At 43.3% G+C, this 27,409-nt stretch overlaps 1 protein-coding gene across 1 annotated transcript in view; it reads right to left on the bottom strand.

Annotated features, from left to right (window-relative positions):
* nt5dc1 (5'-nucleotidase domain containing 1) overlaps positions 1-27,409 on the bottom strand; it is a 100,804-nt gene that overhangs the window by 26,203 nt on the left and 47,192 nt on the right. The window contains exons 7-8 of the mRNA XM_034162147.1: positions 7,297-7,471; positions 5,038-5,135 (exon numbers count right to left, since the gene is read on the bottom strand). Of these exons, the coding sequence (XP_034018038.1) occupies positions 5,038-5,135; positions 7,297-7,471 (273 nt within the window). The remainder of the gene's footprint in view (positions 1-5,037; positions 5,136-7,296; positions 7,472-27,409) is intronic.

Genomic DNA, 27,409 nt, shown 5'->3' with positions numbered 1-27,409 from the left:
ATTGTTGCATCCAAATAGGAAAAATGCAAGTAGAATTTTCTAAACTAAGAATGTGAACGATGTATTTTTCATTTCAAAAACTATTTAAAAAGGAAAATGAGAAGGTGCAGCTACACTTATTCAACATTTTTTTCAGGAAATGCAAAGTGTTTTCTTTCCTTGTTCTTTTTTTTTTGGTCTGTCCATTATGAAGGTGTGTCGGGTTTGATTCTGATTTGTGGAACAGTTTGAGCCGGACGCTCCACACAGAGGTTCCATGATTCCTGACTGCTCTCTGCAAGAATCCAGACAAACAGAAAGGATTTAATCGGGCCGATGTGCAAAGAATGAAAACCAGACTGTGACTGGAAGTAGCTCGGCTCTGAGTGGGTCGATCAGAACCAGCTGGGTCCCTCTCATCTCTGTTCAGCCGGTCGCTGCACCACGTGTCAGATGCTGAAGATCCCAAAGCCTCAAATCTACGCGGTGAAACGTCTCCGGAACTCAGTTCGGCCACGTGAACCCCGACGAGGAACCAGACCCTCGAACAGAACCATCAGTGCCAGACTCACCAAAAGCACCATGAAGGTGAAGAAGAGAGCAGGCAGGGTGGAGTGAGTGGAGAAAGGTGGCAGGAGTGATTTGAAGAGGAAAGTCTACAAGACAGTAGTGAGACCAGCTATGTTGGACGGCTTAGAGACGGTGACACTAACAAAAAGACAGGAGGCGGAGCTGAAAATGTTGCAGTTTTCTTTGGAAGTGATGAGAATGGACAGGATTAGATCAGAAAGACAGCTCAGGTGGGACGGTTTGGAGACAAAGTCAGAGAGGTGAGACTGAGATGGTTTGGACATGTGCAGAGGAGGGTCCAAGGGTATATAGGGAGAAGGATGCTGAGGATGGAGCCACCAGGCAGGAGGAGAAGAGGGAGGACAAAGAGGAGGTTTATGGATGTGCTGAGGGAGGACATGCAGGTGGTTGGTGTGACAGAGGAAGATACAGAGGAGATGGAGATGACTGATCTGCTGTGGCGCCCCCTAATGGGAGCAGTGAGAAGAAGAAAAAAATCAGAGGACTGAGCATGACTTTTTCTATCTCCAGTAAATGAACTGTTTTCCTCTTCAATAGTGACGTCCTGTTTAAATGAGCAGCTCCAAAAACATCCACGCGGAGGTGGACGTGTCCGAGTCTGAACGCACTCCCTCTTTAACGGGTCAGAAGAAGAAGTGATCGGTGACAGATGCCAGCGTGGCAAAACGCCGGTAGAAACAGCAGGAAGAACGGCTCGTCTCCCGTCTCCACACATGCTCCCGTGCTTCGAGGCGCTGCTGTTGGTGCCGTGTCGGCCCAGATGACGGACAGATGATCTCACGATCAAAAGCAGCAGCTAGCTTAGAATTTCCTCCAGCTGGGTGGTGCAGGAAGGCATCATTACGGCTGGATGTCATTAAAAAGGACAATTACTAAACAAAAAACAAAACAAAACAAAAGGAACAAATCTGTTGTGAGATAATCCAGATGAAGGAGGACGTTTACTCTTGGTGTCCTTTTTCTGATGGAATGTTCATGTTTTCCTTCAGAGTTCAGCTTGCAAACATAATGACAGATTCCTGTGACGTTCTGCTGTCAGATCTTCACTGCAGTCCGTGAACGCACCGCTGTCAATCATTTTTCAGGCACTTGCCAAGTCTGTGCACCAGAGTAGCTTGTTTGTTATGACTTGTGACTTGCAGGTTCCAAAACCAAAGGGTGACCTGACACTTTGGTCTGGTTTGCTGTTCTTTAGAATGTTATAACTTTTTGAAAAGTGCATAAAACAACCAATCAGAATACTGCATTTCCTGGAACCCACCACAGTTGCCATCTCGAATTTGTAAAAATGGCATCTTAAAATTTGAGTTTTTTTAATATTCTTGCTTCTAGATGACCTCGGACATCGACTCCAGTGGCTAAACACACATTTTCAAAGGCTAGAAATCTGATGGTGCTAATTATAAAAATGGATGTCATCATCCACACTAAAACATCCAAGATGGCCACCCATAAACATTACTTTTTCCACCTGTAGATTTTTTTAATAAGCACCATTGGATTTTGTGACTGTGAAAATGTGTATTTAGCCACTGGAATCGATATCCTCGATCATCTAGAAGCCTAGATATTGAAAAACTCCAATTCTGAACGGCCATTTTTACAAATCCAAGATGGAGGCTTCCAAAAAAAAAAAATCTGATGGGCTACATTTGATTGGCTACTGCATGCATGTTCCAAAAATGTCTAATGTTATTACTTGCCACAAAAAGCTAATGAACCTGATGAGTTACTTTTACCCACTTTTTTAATCCTAAAAATGTTAGATTAGTGTAATTAGCAGAATAGACTGAACACTGGAAAAGTTATAAAGTGTGTTTGTTGAGGGTTATGGGTCACCTTTTGGCGGTTCTGATCTCCATCTCACTCTGGTTCTAGTATTTATCTACTGCGTGTGATTATTATTCTCCGCATTTTCAGGTTACTTTGTCTCTGATGCTATGACATTGATGTCTTGTCTACATTTGTCTCTGTGTAGCATAATTTCCCATTTCTGGTCTTCTGGGTTCATATGTCTCCACACTTCAATGTGGAATTGTTTGGATGCTTTTTAAACTGCTGGTAGAATGTCACCTCATCGCCAGATTGTCTAGGTTCCTTCCTGCTCTCTCAACAGATGGTGACATTTGATGGAGCGGTGAGACCTGTTGTCTGCCTGGATGGTTGCCATTCAGGAGCCAAGGTGGTTTTTTGGATGTGGTGGACACAGTGACATGTGCCACTGCACACTCAAGCTCCAACTTGTTCAGGTCAAATTGTAAAGCATGTGTGAAGTCCATTAATCAGGCTCGTGTGCTTTTGTGTCCAGTTTTAAGCTGCTTTAACACCTGGTCAGGTTCGTCGCCGGGTTTTGGCCTCAGCATAGCTCGTGTGTGTGATGCGGAGGTCGACATCGATTGGGAAGTCAGGAAAGTACTTTAAACTCATGCTGGATTTTAACCCTCTGGGGTCTGAGGGCATTTTTTGGACAGTTCACTTGGCTGGCATAAATGTTTTATTATTGCTGTTAACAGCTCTCCCTGCATCCCACAATCACGTTTTATGTCTTTTTTTTTCAGGACAACCTGTGCTTTCATAATATATATGCTATAGTTGTGTTTTATAAGTGTAATAAAGGTCAGAATCAGAAATAAGAAAGGAAAAAGTAAAGCGGAAAATAATTTTACACGCACATTTATTCAAAACACACAGCAAACTATAATAAACAACTGTTTTGACAGTTTATAAAGGTAATTTGGGGTCTTATGTGAAAGACTATACAGCAAAAAGGTTCTAACAATAAACACAAATGCACATTTTGAACAATATATAGAAAATGGTCTATGTGTTTTGTTTGTCTTCGTCTCGAAGCAATTTCTGCCTGCTATTACACAAAGGTCACATCACAAACTGTGTTTGGAGTGTTCTGTCCTGCTCTGAAAGCAGCTTTCAAACTCTGGTCCATTTACACTCTGAGGAGCGGCCCCTCCCTCCTTGCTCCATTGATATGGTAAACGGTGCTTTACGTCGGACTTAGAGAGCTTGCCACAGGCTTAAGCCCCTTTCACACCAGACCTGCTTAGAGTGTGACGTCATGACGACGCAGGAATATCTGCATCAGGTGTGCGCAGCAGGGGGCAGAGAGGAGGTGAGAACGCAGCCTGCAGGTTCTCTGCACAGAGAAATCAGAGTGCAGTTTGGCTGCAGCCAGACTGTGCACTCTGATTTCTCTTCTAGTTTATATTTGTTCTTGTGCAGGGCTGCAGGGCTGCAGGGCTGCAGCGCTGTGCTCTGAGTTCTGTTATAGTTTATCTTTCCTCCTGTGACTGCGAGATGCTGTGGCGCCGAGCTGCATCGTCTCGGCACTAGGTTGCTTCCACGTGGCGTCATCATGACAACACACGACGCAACTGGGAGCAGCCCCGGTGTGAAAGGGGCTTTGTCCAATAACATTCACAGGCAAAGACTAGTGGAGCATCTCTGAAACTCACACACTCTGTGTTTGAGCATGTGAGATTGTATGAGAGGCCCCCTGTCTGCTCTGTCTGCTCACTTTCACTGATCGCTGTGCGTAACGGCGCAGGGCGCATTGGAGCCAGCAGCCAGGGGGCTATTCAAACGGGCCAACTAGTAACACATTACTGCTAAAAACAATCTTTGGTTCATCATGTGAGGTAAATCTGCCCTACCACTGGATTTTGGAAAACCATGTGACGGTGACCCAATTCCGATTGGACACTCACACTGCGCATGTCATCACACAGTTTCTATGAGGAGTACAAAGATGGTGGACGGTGGCTCGAAAGTCAGCGGAGTTAACTTTTCAGAAAAAAAAAAAAAAAAAAAAAAAAAAAAGTAAGTTTCTACCTCATATCATTAAAAAGGTATTTATAATTTAGTAAAACTTGGTCTCAGCCGTTGTATACGACGGCGTCGGCCCCAGAGGGTTAAAGTGTTCAAGGTTTTGTGAAGCACAGGTGGACTACCAGCTGTGTTGGCCACCTAGTACTCGAGTTGGGATGGACTGGTGCAGACTTAAATCTGCTCTGTGTCCAATTATGTTATAAAGCACAGAAAGAATGACCTTGAGATAAAGCGTTGTGGACAGAATGCAGACCAAGTTCATCTGGAGGTGCATCGAGTTGAGCGTGACTGTCCTGAATTGAGCGTGGGCAGAGCCGAGCTACTAGGCAGGACAGAAAAAAAAACAACTTTTCCCGACCTTTGCCAAGTGGTGTGCTTGTTCATCAGGACTCTGCACCAATCAGCTGAGGCGCACCGAGTTACATCACATCCCAAACTCCGGCAGGAGTGAAAATGACGTGTTTTTCCTCAGAAACCCATCAGGTTTAAGCGATTCAACTCGATTACTGCATTTTGGATTGTGGATGAAAAGATCATTATTCTAGCATGACTCATTAGCGACAGTATCACGCAGTGCATTATGGGTGTTGGCAGTGGGAATGCGAGGGGTGTGTCGGTACTCACCGAGGGTCCTGAACGGCCTCTGCTGAGGAACCAAAGAGAAGAAACCTGGTTTCAGAGCGTTAGTGATGATAACATCAAACATCTCCTCAAAGTCCTTCCTGGAAAAGTCACAAGAGACACGGAGAGAAATCTGAATTCGTGCAGGAAATATTTGGACAGCGTCCAATCACACTCTACTTACACAACCAGGAATTCCTCAGTGAAGAGCGCGCACACGCATGCACGCACGCACGCACACGGTGGAAAACAGAACAATAATCAGTGTCCGAGTCCGACAGCGTGGAGGGAAACTTCAATCTAACAGAGTAAACACTTCAGAGGACGCACAATGACACACGAGGACACACGAGGACGGACGGTCCATCATCTTTTCCATGAAAGGTCAGATACAAATGACGACTCAACAAAATGCCAACGACCTTCAGTGTGAATTTATAAACATGTCAACTAATCAGACAGATGACGCGTCCATAATGAGTCAGTTATTTTATTAAACAATGAATGAAGCTGCAACGATTAATTAATGACTAATCAACTATTAAATTAATCCAAAACTATTTTGATAATAAATTTATCATTTTGAGTCATTTAAAAAGATCCAAATTCTTTGATTCAGCTTCTTACATGTGATTATTTTCTGGTTTATTTAAAAAAAATGTCAAGGCATCATCTTGGGCTCTGGATCACACAGACCATTTTTTTTTAAACATGTTATGGACCTTGTCCTAGACTAATTGAGAAAATAATATATCGATCAATTGATAATGAAGATAAGCATTAGTTGGCAGCCGTACTGACGAGGCAACTGAACTTGTCATAAATGTGCAAATATACATTTTAAAGTAAATTTAAAATATGGGAAAACTTTCAGGCTACACAGTTAGTCGGCAGTGTGACTTTACGCTGATTTTTGGCATGCGCTCATCTCGGTGGATCGGCTGCTTTGATGGATGTCCTGAGACTTTGTGGGACCTCGACATGTTACTGGACATCATTAACCGGTTTATACACAGGTGTAGACTGGAGGCGGAGTCTATGACTCCAGTGAATCTTGGCGTTCCTCAGGGATGTGTTCTGGTTTATTCTCTGTTCAGTACTTGCACAGACCATGTGTTGGGTCAGGCTGCAGAAACAACTCCTAAGGTGCCTCTGATAAAGAGTAAAGCTCTGTCAACTGCGGCTTCCTGAACGATGCTGTGATCTTTGTGGAATTACGGGACACCCTGAGGACTGGGAGTGTCTGGGTTTGTGACGGTCCTGGAGTGAGTGAATCCCTGCCAGCTGAGTACCGTGAAAAACAGTTGTTCAAGTTCTACTCACAAACAAATCAAAGTTAAAAAAAGGCACTTTAAAAATTTATATTAGAACTCTTTATGATAAAACTAAATGTTTATATTTATGTTTGTATACGATACAGTTTGTACAAATTACCCAAAATTTCCACCAGTTAATTTCCATCACTTCTATAAAGTTCTGTTCACAGTACATATTTTCATATATTCACATTAATTCCCAATATTCTGAATTGTTTTAAAAAAAAATTCCTGGTGAACTGTCGTGATCCCAACATGAATCTGCATCTGTGACACTGGAAAGTGGTTTTGAGCGCAAACCCTCACACACAGCTGGTTTTCCAACTTGTCAGTTTGGGAAGCGACACATGCTGCGGTGCTGAAGGTCACGGAGGAAAGAAGGTGGGTGGAGCCAGTGAGGCCATACTGGGAATGGGAGGGGAATGACGGCCGCTGTGTGAAAGGACAGAGTGAAAGGGGGTGGGGCAGGGCTGCAAAAGCCCCGTGAGACCAAACGGCTTCATTTTGACCTCTGTTCACCTGCAGAGTGAGAACGGCAGGCTGTGAGTTCAGTGCCCCCAAAGAACATGTCCAGCAACACGGGATCAGCACTCACCAATTATGACAAAAAAATTAAAAAATACATTTCAGGATGTTTTCTTTAAATTGTGACCTTGACCCCTGAGAAAGCGTTCATTAGTATTCAGCAGATAACCGCTGTAGGAGTGCATGCTGGGATTGGCTCCACCCCTTCACAGCGCCTAATGGGATGAAGCTGGTGTCAATAAGAGACAGGTTTTGGTTTCTGTTTGGTCGGGTCGGGTCTGGAGCAAATTAGTTGAGGGCAAAGGGCAAACGTTGATTTTTCTCTCAGGTGCTGTTGGTGTCATGTGTTTGGTCACGGTGACAGCGCTGGGATCGGTTCCCGGGCTGGGACCGGGCCGCGGGTCTGGGCGGGCAGGCTCACCCCAGGATGTGCTCACAGATGAGCCGGCAGTAGTCGCTGTGGGAGCTGGTGATGAGGAGCAGGACTTTCCCGGCGTCCTTCATGGCGTGCAGCCAGGACTTGACGGTGTCAGAGCAGCGCTGCAGGTACCGGTCGGGGTCTCGCTTCACGCTGGGGAAGTAGGTCCCCGTGTCTTCTGTGGACAGACACAGACCTCAGAATTAGCTATCAGACCTGGACTTTGGAACTGAAACAAACTGAAGTATGAGCTCAGAGGTTTTTGGGAAACAGGCTGCTGGAGGACGGCAGAGATTCATAAACCGTCCTCAGGAACCCCGCCGGACAGACGCCGCCTCACACTGTGGCTGCAGAAGTCCTACTTTCTGAAAGGTTAAAGTTTCAAGGTCAACCAAGCTCAAAAGGTCATGTGACCAACAGAAAAACTAAATACGCCCTCAGATTAGAGTTTCATAGTAAGAACAGGTGCATCTTTAACCTGCTCCTCAAAATACCTCTTCTAATTATTCCCATTATATCAGCATTGGACCAAAAATTGACTTTGGCCTGTGACCTTGAACTTGGACCAGTTCCTCTCAAAATCAAACCACTCAGTCCTTGGCTGATCATTTTTATGATTATATTGTAATTAATCTGCAGTATTTTAAGGTTCTGGTGCTTCCCGTCTTAATGAAACCAGTGACCTAAGGTGACGACTGGGTGTCTTTCAGTACCAGGTCTCTCTCTCTCTCTCTCTCTCTCTCTCCTCGGGTCCTAATGGAATGACGTTTTGTCAAATGAGCAGTTACTTAGTGAGACTCGGATGAGGAGGATCACTGACACTGTGAGGGAAGGTCAGCTTTGACCTTGTGTCCATGTGGTGCGTTTCTCTGGACACGATCCAGCACGTTGGAGCCTCCGTGCTGAGGACGTCCGCGGCTGGAGAAGGTCACGTGTCCCCTGGCTGCAGCAGAGAGACGGTCACTTTGGAGAAGTGGGGATCAACTGGTTGTGTGCTTGGATGGTTGCCATCCAAGGTCCTGGATGGTTCTGCACCGGCTCAAGTTCTCACACAAAATCTCAGCAGCTGTGTGATGGATGATTGCCATCTAGTGGTTGGATACAGACATTACACTGAGCAGTTAGTTTCAGGTGAAATCAAATCAGGTTCATCCCATTTACTTAAACTGTGAAAGTGGAAATTCACTATTTCAAGACAAAAACGGGGGGGGGGGGGGGCATGTTTCTCCCCACACTGAATACAAAGACTGTGTGACATCACACTCAGCTTTATGATGATCTGCTCTGTTAGACAAACATCACTGAACACCTCTTCAAATTCAAAGAACCACGCGGCGCCTTCTCCGGTCTCCTGCGGGCAAAACCCTCCTTCCTGTGAGCCAGAAACTCCAGCAGCAGCATGAGTTCTGCAAAAATGTGGAAGACTGAAGCGGGTCAGGAATCCTGCAGAATGTGGACATGCTGCCCTCCTGTGGCCAAACATGGCAGGCGCATGAAGCTGGGGGGGGGTGGCAGACCTTTGCATAGTTATACAGCTTCATGACGAAGTGGTATAGAGGAGGATTTCCTTTAAAAGAAGACCTGAAAGTTTAGCTACAAATTTCCAAAAGGTACAGCTGAGATTCAAGCCTACACTGAAAAAAATTCGGAGAAATACGTATTTACTTGAAAAAAAAAACCTAGGCATGTTTTTTTAGACAAGTAAATTTTACAAGGGAAATTCTTAAGTAAATTGTACTTGCACATATTAGTTTTTCTAAAATAATAACTCAAGTAACATTTACCATCAATTATCAACTGAACATTTTCATTGACTGTCTTTAGTCATACAAAGTAAAACATTTCGGCTGTTCCCCCTGTTTTCACTCAAGGTTGCCACAGCAGAATCTGCATGTTGATTTGGCACAAATTCTACACTGGATGCCCTTCCTGATGGACCTCCACATTCCATGGAGAAATGTGGCAGGCGTGGGATTTGAACCAGGAACCTTTTGAACTGAAACCAAGTGCACTAACCACTTGTCCACCATCTCTGCACTGAGTTTTAAGTCCCTTTGACTGCCCTTGTTTTCACTCAGAGTCACCACAGCAGATCTTGGATCATTAGTTCCTGAATGTGTTCATTATAAAACAACCATTGATGCATCTTTTTCTAAATAGAATTTCTTTTGTCTCACTGTCTGACAAATTTAAGTATTTTTATTAATCCATAGAAGGCAGAGGTGGTAGCCAAGTGGTTAGCACACTTGGTTTCGGTGCAAAAGGTTCCCAGTTCAAACCCCACCCCTCCCACATTTCTCCATGTAATGTGGAGATGCGACAGGAAGGGCATCCAGTGTAGAATTTGTACCAAATTAACATGCAGGCAACCTTGAGTGAAAACAAGGGGAACAGCTGAAAGGTTTTACTTTTTATGAAAAAAATTCAATGAAAATATTCAGGTGATAATTGCTCGTAAATGTTACTTTTCTTCTTTTAGAAAAAAGAATATATTAAAGTAAAATTTACTTAAGAATTCTCCTTGTAAAATTTACTTGGAATTTCTGAGTGAAAAAATTTTCCTAGGGTTTTTCAAGTAAATATCACTCCAAATTATTTTCAGCGTAGATCTGATGTTTTGGTGAAAGAAAATCCTTCTCCGCTCTGCTCCGCTATGAAGCTCAGAGTGATGATACAAGATGCAAAATGTGCACTGTGCACAATTTCTCCAATCACATTCACAGAAGCCTATAATTTCTTCTGGGTTGTCTGGGTGTCTTGGTGGCTTTCCTCACTCCTTCTTGCAGTCAGTTTTTGAGAACGGTCAGATGTACCATAGAGTGTCATACTGTTTGTATTTCTTCACAACTGATGTAAATAAAGTCTGAGACGTATTCAGTGGCAGCTTCACCATCAGAGGCCTCGTCCACAAACGACCACAAAAAACTCCAAGCTGTCAGTGAGGTTAAAGGGGGCAACACACAGTGTGAAGAACAGGGGGATGGAAACTTATGATCAGGGTCATTTTTCATATTCTGAAAAATGGCCAAAAAAATAAGAATTCTGCCAGAGTATGTAAACTTTGGAGCACAACTGTATAACAACAGTATATATAACATATATAAAATAAAAAGCTGATAAGTTGGTTTGGCCTTTTGTTTCTGGGCTGTTCCTCCTTTGGGACGTGGTGCCAGAAAGAAGGTTCTGCCTAATTAGCAAACCCTGGGAGGTCAGTTAACGGTAAAGGAAGTTCGTGTGTGTGTGTGTGTGTGTGTGTAATAAATAAATAAATAAATAAATGTGACCCTCCTTGTGTTGTGTTATTTGAGCACAACCTGTTTATTCTGCAGCTGTTGGTGAAAAATTCTCACCAAGTTAAAAGTCGACTGTTTCTAACCACACACACACACACACACACACACACACACACACACACACACACACACACACACACACACACACACACACACACACACACACACACACACACACACACACACACACGTGAAAATTTCACATTCTGATTTGTTCTCGGGTGGTAATGACGCACATTTTAACCAGAGGTGTGTTTCCTTTTCTTGAGACAAGAAGCCAGAAGGACCAAACGTTCTGGACCTACTGGACCCACAAAAACGTGTTCCTGGTCTCTGTGGACTGACACTCCACACTGCCTGAACCTTTCACACATTAAAAAAATTCTTACATCAAATTTCAATAAAAAATATATTCTCTAAAATTCTGCACTTTAAAGCTACAGTGTGTCAAATGTAGTGCCATCTAGAGGTGAGGTTGCAGACTGCATTCTAGTGCTTTGCCTGTGGGGATTGAAGCTGCACTTCTGTGATTAACAATACGTACGAGGTCCAAAAAATGAGGGTTCTCACACTTGTTAGCCCGTGCTAGCAACTAGCGGAACACCTTTCTCACGGGCTGCAAAATACAAAAAATGGAGTCCGTATGTTTTGTTTGTGTGACTGTATCAATGTGGAGGTGCAACATGGCATCCTCCACGAGGGGGCCGGCTCATTCTTAAATCAAGAAAACAGTTGATTCGTTGTTAATTAATTACACACTAACAAACACATGGTTCCGACTGTTGCTAATAAATACGACAACTTTAAATTCAATGTAAAAAAAACACGTTTAAACAACAAAAACTATAAGCAGTAGAACATGCTTGTAGATGGACAGACCATGCACAACCTGTAGCTGCTTATGCACTTTGTATTTTATCATGTTTCAACAGCAGGGGGCGCAGATTAACAGGAGTGTGTGGAAACACTGACACCGTGAGGCCTGGTTTAGCACAGCACTCATTAACATTCTTTTCATGCAGACGCCAGAACAAGGTTCTGAAACGCAGACGGCACGCAGTGTTTCCAGTTTGCCGTCACTAATCTTCAGTAACAACAAAAAGTTACGGTATCATCCTAAACCACACATTCTTTAATTCCAGCTTTAGCTTTGTAGTCGGCTGTACACGTCGTCCTGCATCGTGTTTCTCACCACAGGTGCTAGCTTAGCCTGTTAGCTGACGCTGACTCTACTACAGGTGTTTGTGGTTTTTGATGAAGCATCCAGCATGTCTAATAGGCAAAAGAAAGTGGGTATTTTGACTGATTTGGTGCCTCAAAGTTCATGTCATACGAATCACTTCATCCTCTTTATATGCCCTGCTAATATATGGAGAGTTACAAGATGACAGCTATTTTTGTTTTTCAGTTATTTCTTACACTACCTGGTTGGGATCAATCAATCAATTCAATCAATTTTATTTATATAGCACCAAATCACAACAAACAGTTGCCCCAAGGCGCTTTATATTGTAAGGCAAGGCCATACAATAATTACGGAAAAACCCCAACGGTCAAAACAACCCCATGTGAGCAAGCACTTGGCTACAGTGGGAAGGAAAAACTCCCTTTTAACAGGAAGAAACCTCCAGCAGAACCAGGCTCAGGGAGGGGCAGTCTTCTGCTGGGACTGGTTGGGGCTGAGAGAGAGAACCAGGAAAAAGACATGCTGTGGAGGGGAGCAGAGATCGATCACTAATGATTAAATGCAGAGTGGTGCATACAGAGCAAAAAGAGAAAGAAACACTCAGTGCATCATGGGAACCCCCCTGCAGTCTAAGTCTATAGCAGCATAACTAAGGGATGGTTCAGGGTCACCTGATCCAGCCCTAACTATAAGCTTTAGCAAAAAGGAAAGTTTTAAGCCTAATCTTAAAAGTAGAGAGGGTGTCTGTCTCCCTGATCTGAATTGGGAGCTGGTTCCACAGGAGAGGAGCCTGAAAGCTGAAGGCTCTGCCTCCCATTCTACTCTTACAAACCCTAGGAACTACAAGTAAGCCTGCAGTCTGAGAGCGAAGCGCTCTATTGGGGTGATATGGTACTATGAGGTCCCTAAGATAAGATGGGACCTGATTATTCAAAACCTTATAAGTAAGAAGAAGAATTTTAAATTCTATTCTAGAATTAACAGGAAGCCAATGAAGAGAGGCCAATATGGGTGAGATATGCTCTCTCCTTCTAGTCCCCGTCAGTACTCTAGCTGCAGCATTTTGAATTAAGTGAAGGATCATCTAACTCACTCACTCACTCAGCTGCATTGTTGCTGTCCAAACCGTATGCTGTTACCAGCACAGAGACAAGTATCAACCAAGCTAAAATGATGTCACGCACAAGCACAATAACTAATTCTTAACTTTTACAGCCAGTTTTCTTTCATCCAGTCAGGGGATGGATACATGAACATTTTCTTCAACTTCACTTCCATCAATCATCAAGAAATACATACAGTATGGAACTGTGTGGTGAATCTGTCTGGAGTAAGCAGTTATGAAAACACGAGTGACCGTGGAAGAAGCAGAGGTGTGAGGGAAACCACCAAGCCACGAGGAAAACTCTGAAGAAGTTAGAAGCTTCTGTGGCTGTGACTGGTGAAACTGTGCACAGAGCAGGATCTGCCTGCTACATCACCCATCACACAGCTTCATGTCGCCGTGGAACACAAGGATTTTCTTACAAAGAATGTGACTTTCTGCTAGTCTGCCAGAAGGCACATGGGAGAGCCATAAAGCTGGCTGTAAAAGTGATGATTTGCACTTAAAATAATCCTTATATTCCAATGACACATGGTCTGTGACAATGATATAAAAATTTCTAAATGGCTAATTTGATATTTTTGTTAAATATTCTAAAGTTGAAAGTCAACAAAACACAGAATGACAAAAAGTCACTGTCCAAACACTTGATTTGGACCTGATTGCACATACAGGACAGAGGAAAAAACCCAACAAACTAACAACTCTAAGAGCAACAACGACTCAGACAAAACTGCAGAACAAAGGAAAGGAAAGAAGAAACCTGCCAGGACACACAGGAATCAAATCCATGACCAGTAAAGACATGTTGCCAGATCTCTACATAATCACACATAACTCTGGGTAACATAAAACCTTAAAGTAAAATTATAGATAAAATATGTTTTTCTTTATTGTTTATTTTTATGACCATTCGCAGTTCCTTTACAGCCCACCAGGGGGCCTCAGATTTAGGTGCGTTTATAAACATTAAGCGCCTGTGAATGGATGTGATTTGATGAGCCTAGAATGAGCCTGTTTCATCTACAGCCTCTTAGTGAGCCGCCATGCTGATACGGGAGCCTAAAGGTGACATATGTTGCAGACTGAAGTAAAACGAAGAGAAACCCACGGCTGTTCCTCCAGACGCCGTCTTCTGGGTTCTTGTGCAGGTCAACAAATGTGAGAACTTTCATTTTTGGGATACTGAGGATCAAACATATAGATTAAGACAAAAGAAGACAACAGCATACTGATGGCATAATGCAATCTGCAACCTCACCACTAGATGGCTCTAAATCCTCCACACTACAGCTTTAAAACAGCCTCTGCCCCATAAAATGGTGCAGATTTAAAATATAACATTTCATTTCATGATCTGTGTCAATGTTGTCTTCTCTCCTTTGTGACTGGGAAAGGGGAGTGCTTTATCAGTGCGGTTTCACTGAGCGTGCATCTGCATGCTCTGAATGTGGGAGTGACGAGCCCTTGGGGCTCCGGGGGCCGTGGTTGGACACCGTGTCGGGCTCAGCCGGGATGCTGGAGCACCGCCCAGCATCACACAGCAGCAGGACCACGAGCAGCTCGATGTCCCGCACACAGGACACGCAAATCAACAGCTGGAGGGCAAAAGAGGGCGAAGCACAAACAGTCTGAGCAAACGTGACGAGGGGCCGAATTCAGATGCACGCTTGTTTTCAGGGAGGGAAGACAGAGATTATCAAAACAAGGCTTTTATTTTTATCTTACTTTAAAAAAGGAGGATTTCTTCATGTTCCAATTTAAAACCTGCAGAATGTCATTACAGACAAAAGTGCAATCAAGTGTTTTCTCTTAAAAAAAGTTTCCAGATTTTTCCAGCACCTGGTGCAGCAGTCGTTAGGATGCATTCCATTTTTAAACAGAGTGGCTGCAAATTAACGCATAGGTACGGTGGCCAAGAGAGACCACAACACTTCCAAATAAACGCATAGGTACAGTGGCCAAGAGAGACAACAACACTTCCAAATAAACGCATAGGTACAGTGGCCAAGAGAGACAACAACACTTCCAAATAAACGCATAGGTACAGTGGCCAAGAGAGACAACAACACTTCCAAATAAACGCATAGGTACAGTGGCCAAGAGAGACAACAACACTTCCAAATAAACGCATAGGTACAGTGGCCAAAAGAGAGCACAACACTTCCAAATAAACGCATAGGTACAGTGGCCAAAAGAGAGCACAACACTTCCAAATAAACGCATAGGTACAGTGGCCAAAAGAGAGCACAACACTTCCAAATAAACGCATAGGTACAGTGGCCAAAAGAGAGCACAACACTTCCAAATAAACGCATAGGTACAGTGGCCAAGAGAGACAACAACACTTCCAAATAAACGCATAGGTACAGTGGCCAAAAGAGACAACAACACTTCCAAATAAACGCATAGGTACAGTGGCCAAAAGAGAGCACAACACTTCCAAATAAACGCATAGGTACAGTGGCCAAAAGAGACAACAACACTTCCAAATAAACGCATAGGTACAGTGGCCAAAAGAGACAACAACACTTCCAAATAAACGCATAGGTACAGTGGCCAAAAGAGACAACAACACTTCCAAATAAACGCATAGGTACAGTGGCCAAAAGAGAGCACAACACTTCCAAATAAACGCATAGGTACAGTGGCCAAGAGAGACCACAACACTTCCAAATAAACGCATAGGTACAGTGGCCAAAAGAGACCACAACACTTCCAAATAAACGCATAGGTACAGTGGCCAAAAGAGACCACAACACTTCCAAATAAACGCATAGGTACAGTGGCCAAAAGAGACAACAACACTTCCAAATAAACGCATAGGTACAGTGGCCAAGAGAGACCACAACACTTCCAAATAAACGCATAGGTACAGTGGCCAAGAGAGACCACAACACTTCCAAATAAACGCATAGGTACAGTGGCCAATAGAGACCACAACACGTCCAAATAAACGTATAGGTACAGTAACACTTCCAAATAAATGCATAGGTACGGTGGCCAAGAGAGACCACAACGCTGCCAAATAAACACATAGGTACAGTGGCCAAGAGAGATCACAACACGTCCAAATAAATGCATAGGTACAGTAACACTTCCAAATAAATGCATAGGTACAGTGGCCAATAGAGACCACAACACGTCCAAATAAATGCATAGGTACAGTAACACTTCCAAATAAATGCATAGGTACAGTGGCCAATAGAGACCACAACACTTCCAAATAAACGCATAGGTACAGTGGCCAATAGAGACCACAACACGTCCAAATAAATGCATAGGTACAGTAACACTTCCAAATAAATGCATAGGTACAGTGGCCAATAGAGACCACAACACGTCCAAATAAATGCATAGGTACAGTAACACTTCCAAATAAATACATAGGTACAGTGGCCAAGAGAGATCACAACACGTCCAAATAAATGCATAGGTACAGTAACACTTCCAAATAAATACATAGGTACAGTGGCCAAGAGAAACCACAACACTTCCAAATAAATACATAGGTATGGTAGCCAAGAGAGACCACCTGTCACACAGCCTGGGTATCTTGGTGGCTTCCCTCACCTGCCTCCTTCTCACACAGCCTGGGTGTCTTGGAGGCTTTCCCTCACTAGTCTCCTCCTTGCACAGCCTGGGTGTCTTGGTGAATTCCCTCACTTGCCTCCTTCTTGTAAAGTCATTCAGTTTTTGAGAACTATCTAATCTAGACAGATTTATTGTAATGTCCTGTATTTCTTCATGATTGATGGAACTTAAGTCCAAGATAAATTCAGTAAGTTGGACATGTTCATGGATTCACCCCCTGACTTAACAAAAAAAAAATTCTTCAATATTTTTCCATCTTCATTTTATGTCCACACACACACACACACATATATATATATATATGTGTGTGTGTGTGTGTGTGAAGGTATTTTGTTTTGTTGCTCTATTTGTATTAAACTGATTCTTTTGTATTTTTTGGGAGATGTTTAAATCCTGTGATGCCATATTGTCCATCAGGATCAGACAGGAGGGAAAGTGTGTCCATGTGCGCTCTGGAGCGCTGCTCTGATCCGGAGTCCTGATCCAGAAACTGAGACTGAATGAAAGTAAACTGTGACACAAAGGACATCAGTCACGGTTTGAGGAGGCGTCTGCTCAGAGGAGACGCGACGGTCATTAAACAAAACCAACCTGTGTATGTTTAGCTCAAAGTATTTTAAGGTCAATCGGGAGGATTCAGAGGATGAAGTCATGAGCCCAAAGGTGCAGAAAACTCTGCCCCCCCCCACCCAAAAAGCTTAAATACAGAACTCAAAATTACCTTTAAATTAGACACGAGTGAGTCATGTGAACCTGAGCGAGTCCCGCCGGGTTCCTCTAACCGCCCGTCTCCTGCTGTAATTTACAAAAACAATATGCTGAAATCAGCCCCCAGGTGCATGCTGGGACTTCAATCTCAAGTCCCTGCAGAAACCTGCGCGTGTCAAGAATGAAGATCCACTGTCACGTGAACTGGTTTAGAGACACAGAGGTCCGCTGTCTTACGGGACCATCTCACTGACCTCACAAATCCAGAAGCTTTCTTCATGCAGGGTTTCTGAGTTCAGAGCTTTTGGACCATTAATGAGATGCCTTCAGGTCAGGTCGGGGAGGACGTGCCGTAACAATCCATCAGATGACAGTTCGGATCCTTATAGTCACTTCCTGCAGACCAGTGATAGTGTCGTGTTTCTGATGTTCTGTATGTGACTTGCTTGCTGTTCTTGATATTTTAAATTTAACTGTTCTTAAGGATGGATGAATCTAATTTATTGTTGCTCAGTTCAATTTATTCATATAACACCAAACCACAACATATGTGACTTTGTATAGTTTAGGTCTAACCTAACAATCCCTTGGAGCAAAGACGTAGGCAATGGTGGTCAGGAAAAACGCTCATGATTTTCTTATGTTGAGCACTTTTTATATATATTTTTTTTTGTTAAAATGCTAAATAAAGAAGTAAGTTCAGGGACAACTGTAGGTTGATTGTTGGTTGTCAGTCCATCTTATTTTTTTTTTAATCAAAACTTAGCTTCTCAAATGAAGAAACTTTTGAGACCTTGCCTCACATTTGAGCAGTTTTTTGTCACCATCTAGTGGGAGATGTGAGCATTTCAGGGCTTCTGGTACATTTCCTTCTTGAAACCTTATAAATGTCAGAAATGCACAATTTTTTGACCTGCAGATCTTTGACTGCCCCGTATTAACGCAGAAAAATTTAGATTTTGAGAGTTTTGCAGTTCCTGAGTTTTAGGACATGGAATGTTTTGCTGTACAGAAGGACGGACAGAAGGACAGCAGTAAGCGAAGTCGCTATTTCAGCAGGAGCACGCTAGCTCTTCTGCTTAAAAGAGCAGCCGGGAATCGAACGGTGGTGCTGGTGTAATGTGTACACATACTGACGATGTTTGACAGGCTTTTTGATGAATTTCATGTACAGGAAACATGAACATCCATGTTTGTTTACGCAGATCGTAACAACCGCTTTAGCAAAGATTCTCTAACAAACATTTTGAAGTTTAGAAGTTTAGTGGCACACTCCATCCTTCTCCCTGTCCGCTTTTTCTTTGTTAATCTTCATGGGGTCTGGTATCGTTTTTCCGTCATTGGTTCTAAGCAGTGATCCACAATCAAAAATAATCAAATTCACCAGTCCAGCTCTGAAAATGATCCAAATTCATCTTCATATCATCCATTTTCATCAATTTCGTCGGTCCCACCAAAATCGAGTCCGTTTTTACGTTGACTGTTTCTACGTCGCTATCAAAACATTGGCACTTTATTGCTTCAGGGTCAAATTTATCACGAATGACCTTTGGGCGTACCCATGATTCATTGCACTTTACAGCGCAGCTTACAATCAGGAAAAAAATAACATAATAATGATTTTTAACATTATTACAAGCACAAACCCGTCCTGTGGGGGGGGCGGGGGGGGGGGGGGTATGTGTGTTAGGGGGGTTGTGCAAGTGTGGAGGGGCTTCAGTGTGTTTTTTTGGGGGGGTGAGCTGATACATACACACATACATATATAAGCTACAATCGTTATAGTTGGATTATTATTATTATAGTGACACCTGCAGGTCGGACGCGGGACAAACTAGATGTTTCTGGGATTTGTAAACTGAAACACTTTGACCGGATTGGAGCATTTTGACCCCTGACCAAAACCTCTGCCACCTTGAAGAGAAACACACAAGTCAAAGTTGTTCAGTATCCTTCAGGAGACTCAGAACCACTTTCAAATCTGGTCCTGGAACATCAGGATTGTTCGTCCGCTAACTAACGGGACCCAATGAAGGTAGAACTGAGCAGCACTGCAGTGCGGCGCTGCTCGGCGTCGGTTTATCACAGATCTGCGCCGCTGCCTTCAAGCGAGTTTTAACGAGCTGAAGGAGAAATTGTTCAAAGTGCCCGTGAATGACACGTTAGAACCGCCCACAAACGTAAGTACAGGCTGCTTTACTGGCGTTCCTCCTATAATCACATCAAGCTGTAATTTTTGTGGCAATTTAGTTTTTTTTCTCAGTATTATTCTATTTCCACCAGCAGCTTGTTAACAGCCACCGCTTTGACATGCTGGAAGCAGACATAGTTTTAAAACTTGTTTTAAACCAGATAGCGAACATTCTGTCTCGTTTGACTGGAACGTGTCTCTCCTGTGCACCACGCGTGTCGCGCCGGTGCGAACTTCATCAACAGCAAACTGCCGACTGACAGCAGCAAGAGTTGCTGCAGAAACGACACAAAAACAAAAAACTTTCTCATGTTGTGGAACCACAGGAGTCAAAAGTTCCAAACACACCAGATATTTCAGTTGAGACAGGCGCGGCGGAACGAAACACAAATGGACTAAACAGAGACAATGAAAGTCAGACGGTGGAACAATCACTGTCAAAACATGGACCTACATGAAGTCCACTGGTGCTCCTCTCTGGATTCCAGCACATAAGAGAATCGATGTCTTCCCATGAATTCCCCACATATTCTCCATGAGGAAAAGTCCAGACTGCAGATAGGCCGCTCCAGTATCCGTACCCTCAGCAGCCTTTGTAATGTGTGCAGAATGTGGTTTTGTATTGTCTTGTTGAAAAGCGCATTAATATCCCTAGAACAAACGTATTGAAGGCATCATATGTTAATCTGCTTTAATGCTGTAAATTACTTTTTCTAAGGACACTGACACAAATCCAGACCATGACAGAATCTGGCTTTTAGACCTGTTGCTGATAAGTCTGGATGGTCTTTTTTTTTTTTTTTTTTTGGTAAGGAGCACATTTTGCTAATTTCTTCCCCCCAAAAAAGATGTGGAACACTTATTCTTCTGACCACAATGCACATTTATACTGTGTGAGATGTCTTCACGCCTGGAGAAGCCCTCTGAACATCTGAGTTGGATGACACAAAGTTGAAACTACTGCTGGACAAGGTAACATGAGGTTTTGTTTTTTTGCACAGTGAAGATTAAAGTGCCATTTGTGATTGTAGTGCTTGATAAAGGTTTCCCAAAGTCACCCCTTGGCCATGTGGTTATATCAGCTATTGATGAATGACGGTTCTTGTTCTTGATGCAGTGCTGTCTAAGTGATCAGAGCTCACAGGTGTTTTTCCTCCAGATTTCTTGAATCGTTCAATAAAATTATGCACTGTAAAAAGAAAAATATACAAAACCCTTCCAATCTTTCTTTGAGGAACATAGTTTTTAAATAATTCCATAATTTTCTCATATTTTTTTGACTAACTGGACATCCTCTCCCCATCTTTGCTCCTCAATGACTCAGACGTTCGTAGATATTTCTTTTGTACATCATCATGATGTTCTATACCTGCTTACTCCTCGCCCAATACGTTTTCATGTGTTCATTGGCCAAAAGAAGCCTTTTACCCTGAGCTCCTTGTGCCTCCTGCAATAACATTAATGAGCCCGTTAGCTTCTGCTTGCCAAAGCAGCATTTGTATTAAAAATGATGTGCCACCTTTTCAGTAATTTCAAACATTTAATTATACTGCAGGTTCACCTGACGTATGATCACCTGCTCAGTGGCCAAAAGAAGAGCTGCTTCTCAGCGTTGTTTGCATCTCATACAATAATACTCATTCATTTTCTATATCCGCTTATTCCAATCAAGGGTCACAGGGTATTGGAGCCTATCCCAGCAGACATAGGGCGAGAGGCGGGGTTCACCCTGGACAGGACGCCAGTCTGTCACAGGGTCACATATAGACAAACAAACACATTCACATCCACACGCACACCTACAGTCAATTTAAAAGGTACCAAATTCACCTCAGCTGCATGTTTTTGTAAGTGGGAGGAAGCCGGAGGACTCGGGGGGAACCACACAACTAATCACTGAGCCACTGTACCACCCCTGTTTGAAAGATCATCATTTATTTTAACCTCATTACTTGTCCTAAATTGTCCCCATCTGAACTTTTCTTGCAGGCCTGAAATGCAGGAATGGATACACAGTATATTAACAAATGAAATGAAGTTGACACAAAACATGAAATATCTCGGATTCATAAATGTAAGAATTTGGGTTTTTTATTTGCATTTTCCATTTTGTTCCAAAGTTTCCTGATCAGGAGTTGTACATTGAGAGAATAAGACAAACTGAACTTTCAGCAGAAAAACAGAAAACAAGGGTCCGTCTCCCTCAGACCCGAACCATGGTTTGGTCAGAACAAGCAGCTTGAACATTTCAATGAATTAATTAGAAATAAATGAGTATCTGGAAGCCTAACGCCAGTTTTTGTGAAAACCGTGTCGTGAATCCTGCAGCAAAGCTCGGATCCCACAAACCTCGCTGTCCTCTGGAGGTGTGTTTGCTCACTCTGCATCCTGCAGTACGTGTACGGACTGGGAGTGTTGCATGCAAAAGAGACATTTAGCTTATCTCGGTGCAAACACAACTCAGATCAAAGTGCAGACGAAGCCAAGACGTGGTTTATTATGTCAGACATCAACTGTGTACGATCCCACCCTGATGTGCAGCGTCTCACAGCGCTTTAAAAAGACTAACGACGGCCAGAAACACCCAGACGGCGAATCTCAAACATGGCACTCAGCTGGTGTCACCGTACAGGAGAACGTGCACGAACAGCTGACGCTGGGATTTGTGTTGTTTACATCCAGCGCTGTTGTCGGAGACAGGAAGTTTGTCAGGAGGAGGGAAGGTAAACGCAGCCTTTCCTGAACGCAGCGTTGAGCTGGATGATCGCGGCACCCAATCACAACGCTTCAAACGTACAGAGCAAACACACAAAGTGTGCACAATGTCCACACGTCTCACAAACGACACATTTAAGAAACAAAAACTGATTTAATCCAGCAGAGACTGTTTGAACAAACTCGTTTAGCGGGTAAAGCAGGAAGAACACCGGGGGGGTCCACCAGGGTCAGAAATAGATGAGATAAGATCATCTGTCCTTCTTCTACACAAACATTAATCAGGAACTCGGAGACTAATGCGTCTCATTAAGAAACATCTTTTGATGACATGCTGGGCCACATCATCGGTGAGGTCACCTGGGGGTCATCGGGTGTTTGGGGTTTTTCAGACCTCATACGACCCAACCAGGGTTGATCAGACCGTAACTGGTGCACCGTGGACCTGCCCTCTCCAACCAGGACGCTGTCTCTGCTGTGTCCATGGTGGGATAAGTGTCTCTTCTTCGCCTCTCTCCCGTTTTTCCAAAGGCAGGATGTGATTTTCAAAGGGATCGACCGGCAAAGCCCCGACACTCAAACCCCACAGGTCAACATCCAGCTTTCCACTGTTGCTTTTTATTAGTTGTTCTTTAGGTTGTCATACTTGATCCTTTTCCGCTCATTAGCCTCCTCCACTCGATCCTCCTACGGCACGATAGGCTCAAGCATGAGGACTTGTTTCAATGAGTCAGACCACAAAACAATATCTGGCTGAAGTCTGGTCTCTGTGATGTGGGGAGGAAACTGCAGCTGCTGATACAGACCAGCCACCATCTTCCAGTTGCTGAAGAGCAATCCGGTTGATTTCTGGTGGCTCTTTGATGGTGCCTCCTTGACAAAAGGAACGATGTCACTGGTCACTTCTATTTTCCAGCAGCTCTTGAGAGTGCTGCAGATGGTACCAGCTATAATCCAGAGGACCTGATCATGCTGACTGGCAGTAACTCAGAATGTGTTCAAGTGTAATTACTCCACCACACAACAGGCATGATGGTTGATCTATGAGGCCATGACAGTACAGGTTAGATGGGTGACAGAGGACATCCTACACTGCCTGGATGAGAAACTTGATGTGGCATAGTTCCATCTTCCAAAGGTCATTCCATGTGACGTCCCATAGCCACTGATCTGCTCGTCCCTTCCTCCTCTACAGTTTCATTTCTTTTCATTTACATAGCACCAAATCACAACAAAGTTGCCTCAAAGTGCTTCACACAAGTACGGTCTAACTTTACTAACCCCCACAGCAAGAACACAGGCGACAGTGGTAAGAAAATACTCCCTCTGATGATTTGAGGAAGAAACCTCAAGCAGACCAGACTTAAAGGGGCGACTATCTGCTTGGGCCATTATACACACACAAATTACAAAACAATTCACAAAATGAATATACAGGACATGTTCCCGGTGCACAGGACAGGAGGCCTGCAGAAGAAGACACCCACTCCCATCTCTGGATGGAGCCGCACCTCAAACAGAGAGAAAAAAAACTGAATCAGGCATCAGAAAGACAAGAAATACAGTATAATTTGTCAGCATTAAACAACAAGAAAAACAGAAGAAATACTAAGGTGATCGCCGGCCACTAGCCCTAAGCTTCACTAAAAGACCCAGACTTCAGATAAAGTTGAGGCCGCGACACGTTTACTAATAAAATGAATTAATAAAAAGCATAGAAACATATTGTACCAGTATGCTAGTCATATGAAAGGGAAAATAGGTGCGTCTTAAGTCTGGACTTGAAAGTCTCTACAGAATCTGACTGTTTGATTGATGCAGGGAGATCATTCCACAGAACAGGGGCATGATAAGAGAAAGCTCTGTGACCCGCAGACTTCTTATTCACCCTAGGGACACAAAGTAGTCCTGCACCCTGAGAACACAGAGCTCAGGCCGGTACATAAGGTTTAATTAGGTCAGCTAGGTAAGGAGGTGCCAGTCCATGAACAATTTTATAGACTAGTAGCAGAACCTTAAAATCTGGTCTCACTGGGACAGGAAGCCAGTGAAGAGACGCCAAAATGGGTGTAATGTGGTCAAACTTTCTGCTTCATGTCAAAAGTCTGGCTGCAGCATTTTGAACCAATTGGAGAGCCCTAATGCTGGACTGTGGTAAACCAGAAAATAGAACATTGTAGTAGTCCAATCTAGAAGAGACAAACACATGGATCAGGGTCTCAGCATCAGTCATAAACAGGATGGGATGAATCTTCACTATATTTTGCAGGTGGAATAAAGCAGTCCTCATAATATTTCTAATGTGGAGGTCAAAGGACAATGTAGGATCAAAAATCAGCTGCTCTAACCTTCTCGTGCTTTGCCCAACTGTGGAACATCAATGCCTCTAAGACCCAGTCTTCCCTTGGTAACAGTTTCCACAAGCAGCTTATGGCCAACCGCGCCTTCCCCTGCAAGTCTTCTTCTACAAAAACATTAATCAGGAACTGAGAGACTAATCTACCATACTGACCTGAATATAAGACAGGTGTTTGTCCAGGAAATACACTGAAAAATACAGGGTCATCTTATATTCAGGCCAACACATAATTTGATATTGAAAATAATTATTTGCAGCCCTTTGAAATATGTTGGGATTTTATTTCTGTCTTGCTTCGTCTCTGGAAGAAGCAAAGGTTCTTCTTCTTCTTCAATAAATAAAACTAAATATAATAAGTTTTGGCACTTCATATCCTCTATATTTTGGGATTTCCTTTTAAAAAATGTATAAAATAAATATGTTTATGGTAAAATATTTGAATATAGTGGGAAGTAAACAGGTTGAAAATCGGCTCATTCTTCGAGGCCTCATATCTACATATAAAAGCCTCAAGGCCAACCTCGAGGCTGACCTCAAGACCTCCGACCCTGAATCCTCTGCTGCTTCCCTCATCGTGTCTGTTGGACTGATCACCCGTTTGTCACTATCAATAAGTGTTCTGTAAACACACCACCATATAAAACCACTAAACACTATTATATACACCAGGCCTGTATGTGGCGCTCTAACGCTCCCACAAAAATAACACAGAGGATGTGGAGCACGTGCCCTCAAAGCTTGCTCGCTGTACACAAACACAGAAGAAGAAAATGACTTCAAGTTTCACAAAAGTTGCACATTGGTTGTACATATGAAAATCCAAAGGTGGCGTTTTGAGATTTGTCCTCTCTGGGACCCGTTTTCAAAAAGTAGCATTTTCAAGCTCCAAAAATGTTGGCTGAAACACAGATGTGATACAAAACCTTTGCAGGACCCATGTAAACGGGTCCTAAACCTGTTTTTACCCCATGCCGTTGTGGTTCTCTGCGCTGGGGTCTATCTGCCGGCCGATTGAAAGTACTTCATCTGTATTTGACCTCGAACAGGATGAAGACGTCCGACAGCTCAGCAGCTTCTCTTCAAACACTTTGAAATACACGCTTATGCAAAAAACATTGCTCTCATCAAATCTATCATTTTTCCCACCAGTCACAGAGCACGTTTGTCTCCGCGTGGACCCGTGTGCGTCTCACTCACTCCACAGGAGGAGAATGAAACCATGAAACAGCGTGTTGAGGTCCACGTGCATCTGAAGCTTATCAGCCGCGCGTCACGCTGGCTGAGCAGGCGGCGTGGAGCTAAACGGCCTCTGAGCGGCGGATGCTGAGGTGAACGAGTGGTCGGAAAAGTGGTCGGCTTGATGAGAGCAATTTGGTATTTTTACTTTTGCATTTTGCTTAATACCATGTTTGAAGTGAAACTGCTGACTTAAAAGGACTCTTATTTTAGATTTGCAGGATTACTATAAAAATAAAATAAAATAAAAAGCACAAGACAGTCCTGTGTTTTATGGATGGACGTCAGCGGGACGTTTCTATCCTGGGAGACGTTCAGCGGCTTCAGACCCACAGCCGCCATCGTGTGCACTTTGCTAATAAAACGCTATTAAACGCCACATCGCCGAGTTGCAAAACATTCAATACAATTTAATTCATGGTTCTTGTTGCTATCTGTTGGACTGAATGTGTGCTTAAGACATGCAGTCAGGTCCAGAAGTATTTGGACAAGGAGACCATTTCAGCAACGGAGCTGAAATGAAGCCGTCAAAATGTCACCGTGGAGACTTTCAGCTTTAATTTAAGGGAATGTTTGAACAAAAATATTGGATCGACTATTTTGGACTCACAGACACTTTTAGGACATAAGCCCCAAAACTTACAGAGGAATGAAGACTGCAGCGGTCGTTTTCAGCCAGGTGGCGCCACCGAAGAGTTTTAAAGACACAGGTTTTGTTTTTGTCGTCTGCACCAGTCGGTGCGTCGTGTCCAGACAGTTAAGTGGACACACGGGGTCTGGATTTTAAATCTAATCCGTTAGTGAATCAGCGCTGATCAGTGATGTGGTGGAAGAGTATGAGTGGGACAAGTGGAGATGTTTCTTCAGATGGACATGCAGTCGTCTCCGACGGACTTTAATTAAGGGTTAATACTGCTGGAGATGAAAGGCCAGACGGACCGGGCGTGGCTCTGACAGAAGGGTGTGGCTTTGAGTTATAGGGTGGTTTAGAGCTGACAGTCGCAGCTTCGAGGAGCGTTTTCACATAGGAAGACAGATCACGTCCCAGCTGGCATCTCCCATGTGCCTTCTGGAAAAATGCAGCTGAAGGTTTACATCTTCTTTTTAAGAAAACCCTCCGTTCAGCTGTGATGAATCCGACAAACTCTGCACTGCTCAAAGCATCTCGGAACACGGCAGCCCACAAGTCCTTGAGAGTGTCTCCATGTCTTGGTGGCTTCCCTCACTTGTCGTCTTCTTCTTACACAATCAAGTTCTTCAGAACTGCCTCCTCCAAATGGATTTATTTTTTAAAGACTGATGGACATAAAGTTTAAAATAAATTCACTGACTCAAAAATGTTCACGTGATTATCCACTAACTTATTGTAAAAACAAAAAATACACCCAACAATAAACAAACAAAAGCACAGGTGATTTTTTTTATAATAATCTTTATATTCAGTTTTATTTACCGTGTAAGTCGCACCATTTTTCTGTATCATCATCTCTTTAATTTGGGGTTTTCGTGTGTTGTTATTATCTATTTTTTCATTATTAAAGTTTATTTTGTTTAGACATTTGATTCCTGGTAAAGCCTGATATAAACAGTCATTATGATTAGTTTTAGTCGTAATTAATGTGTGATTTGTTGTTTTTGGCGTATACCCCGTTCTCCCATCAGAGGGTCCAGAGCTCTCCACACCAAATCTTGCCTGGGGGGGTGGACGACGACGCATGAGCACATCAGG

The sequence above is a fragment of the Thalassophryne amazonica genome, chromosome 21 (genome assembly GCF_902500255.1).
Source record: "Thalassophryne amazonica chromosome 21, fThaAma1.1, whole genome shotgun sequence".
NCBI classification, from domain to species: Eukaryota; Metazoa; Chordata; class Actinopteri; order Batrachoidiformes; family Batrachoididae; genus Thalassophryne; species Thalassophryne amazonica.
The sequence above is the reverse complement of the archived record's forward strand: the minus strand, read 5'-3'. Positions and strand labels throughout refer to the sequence as shown.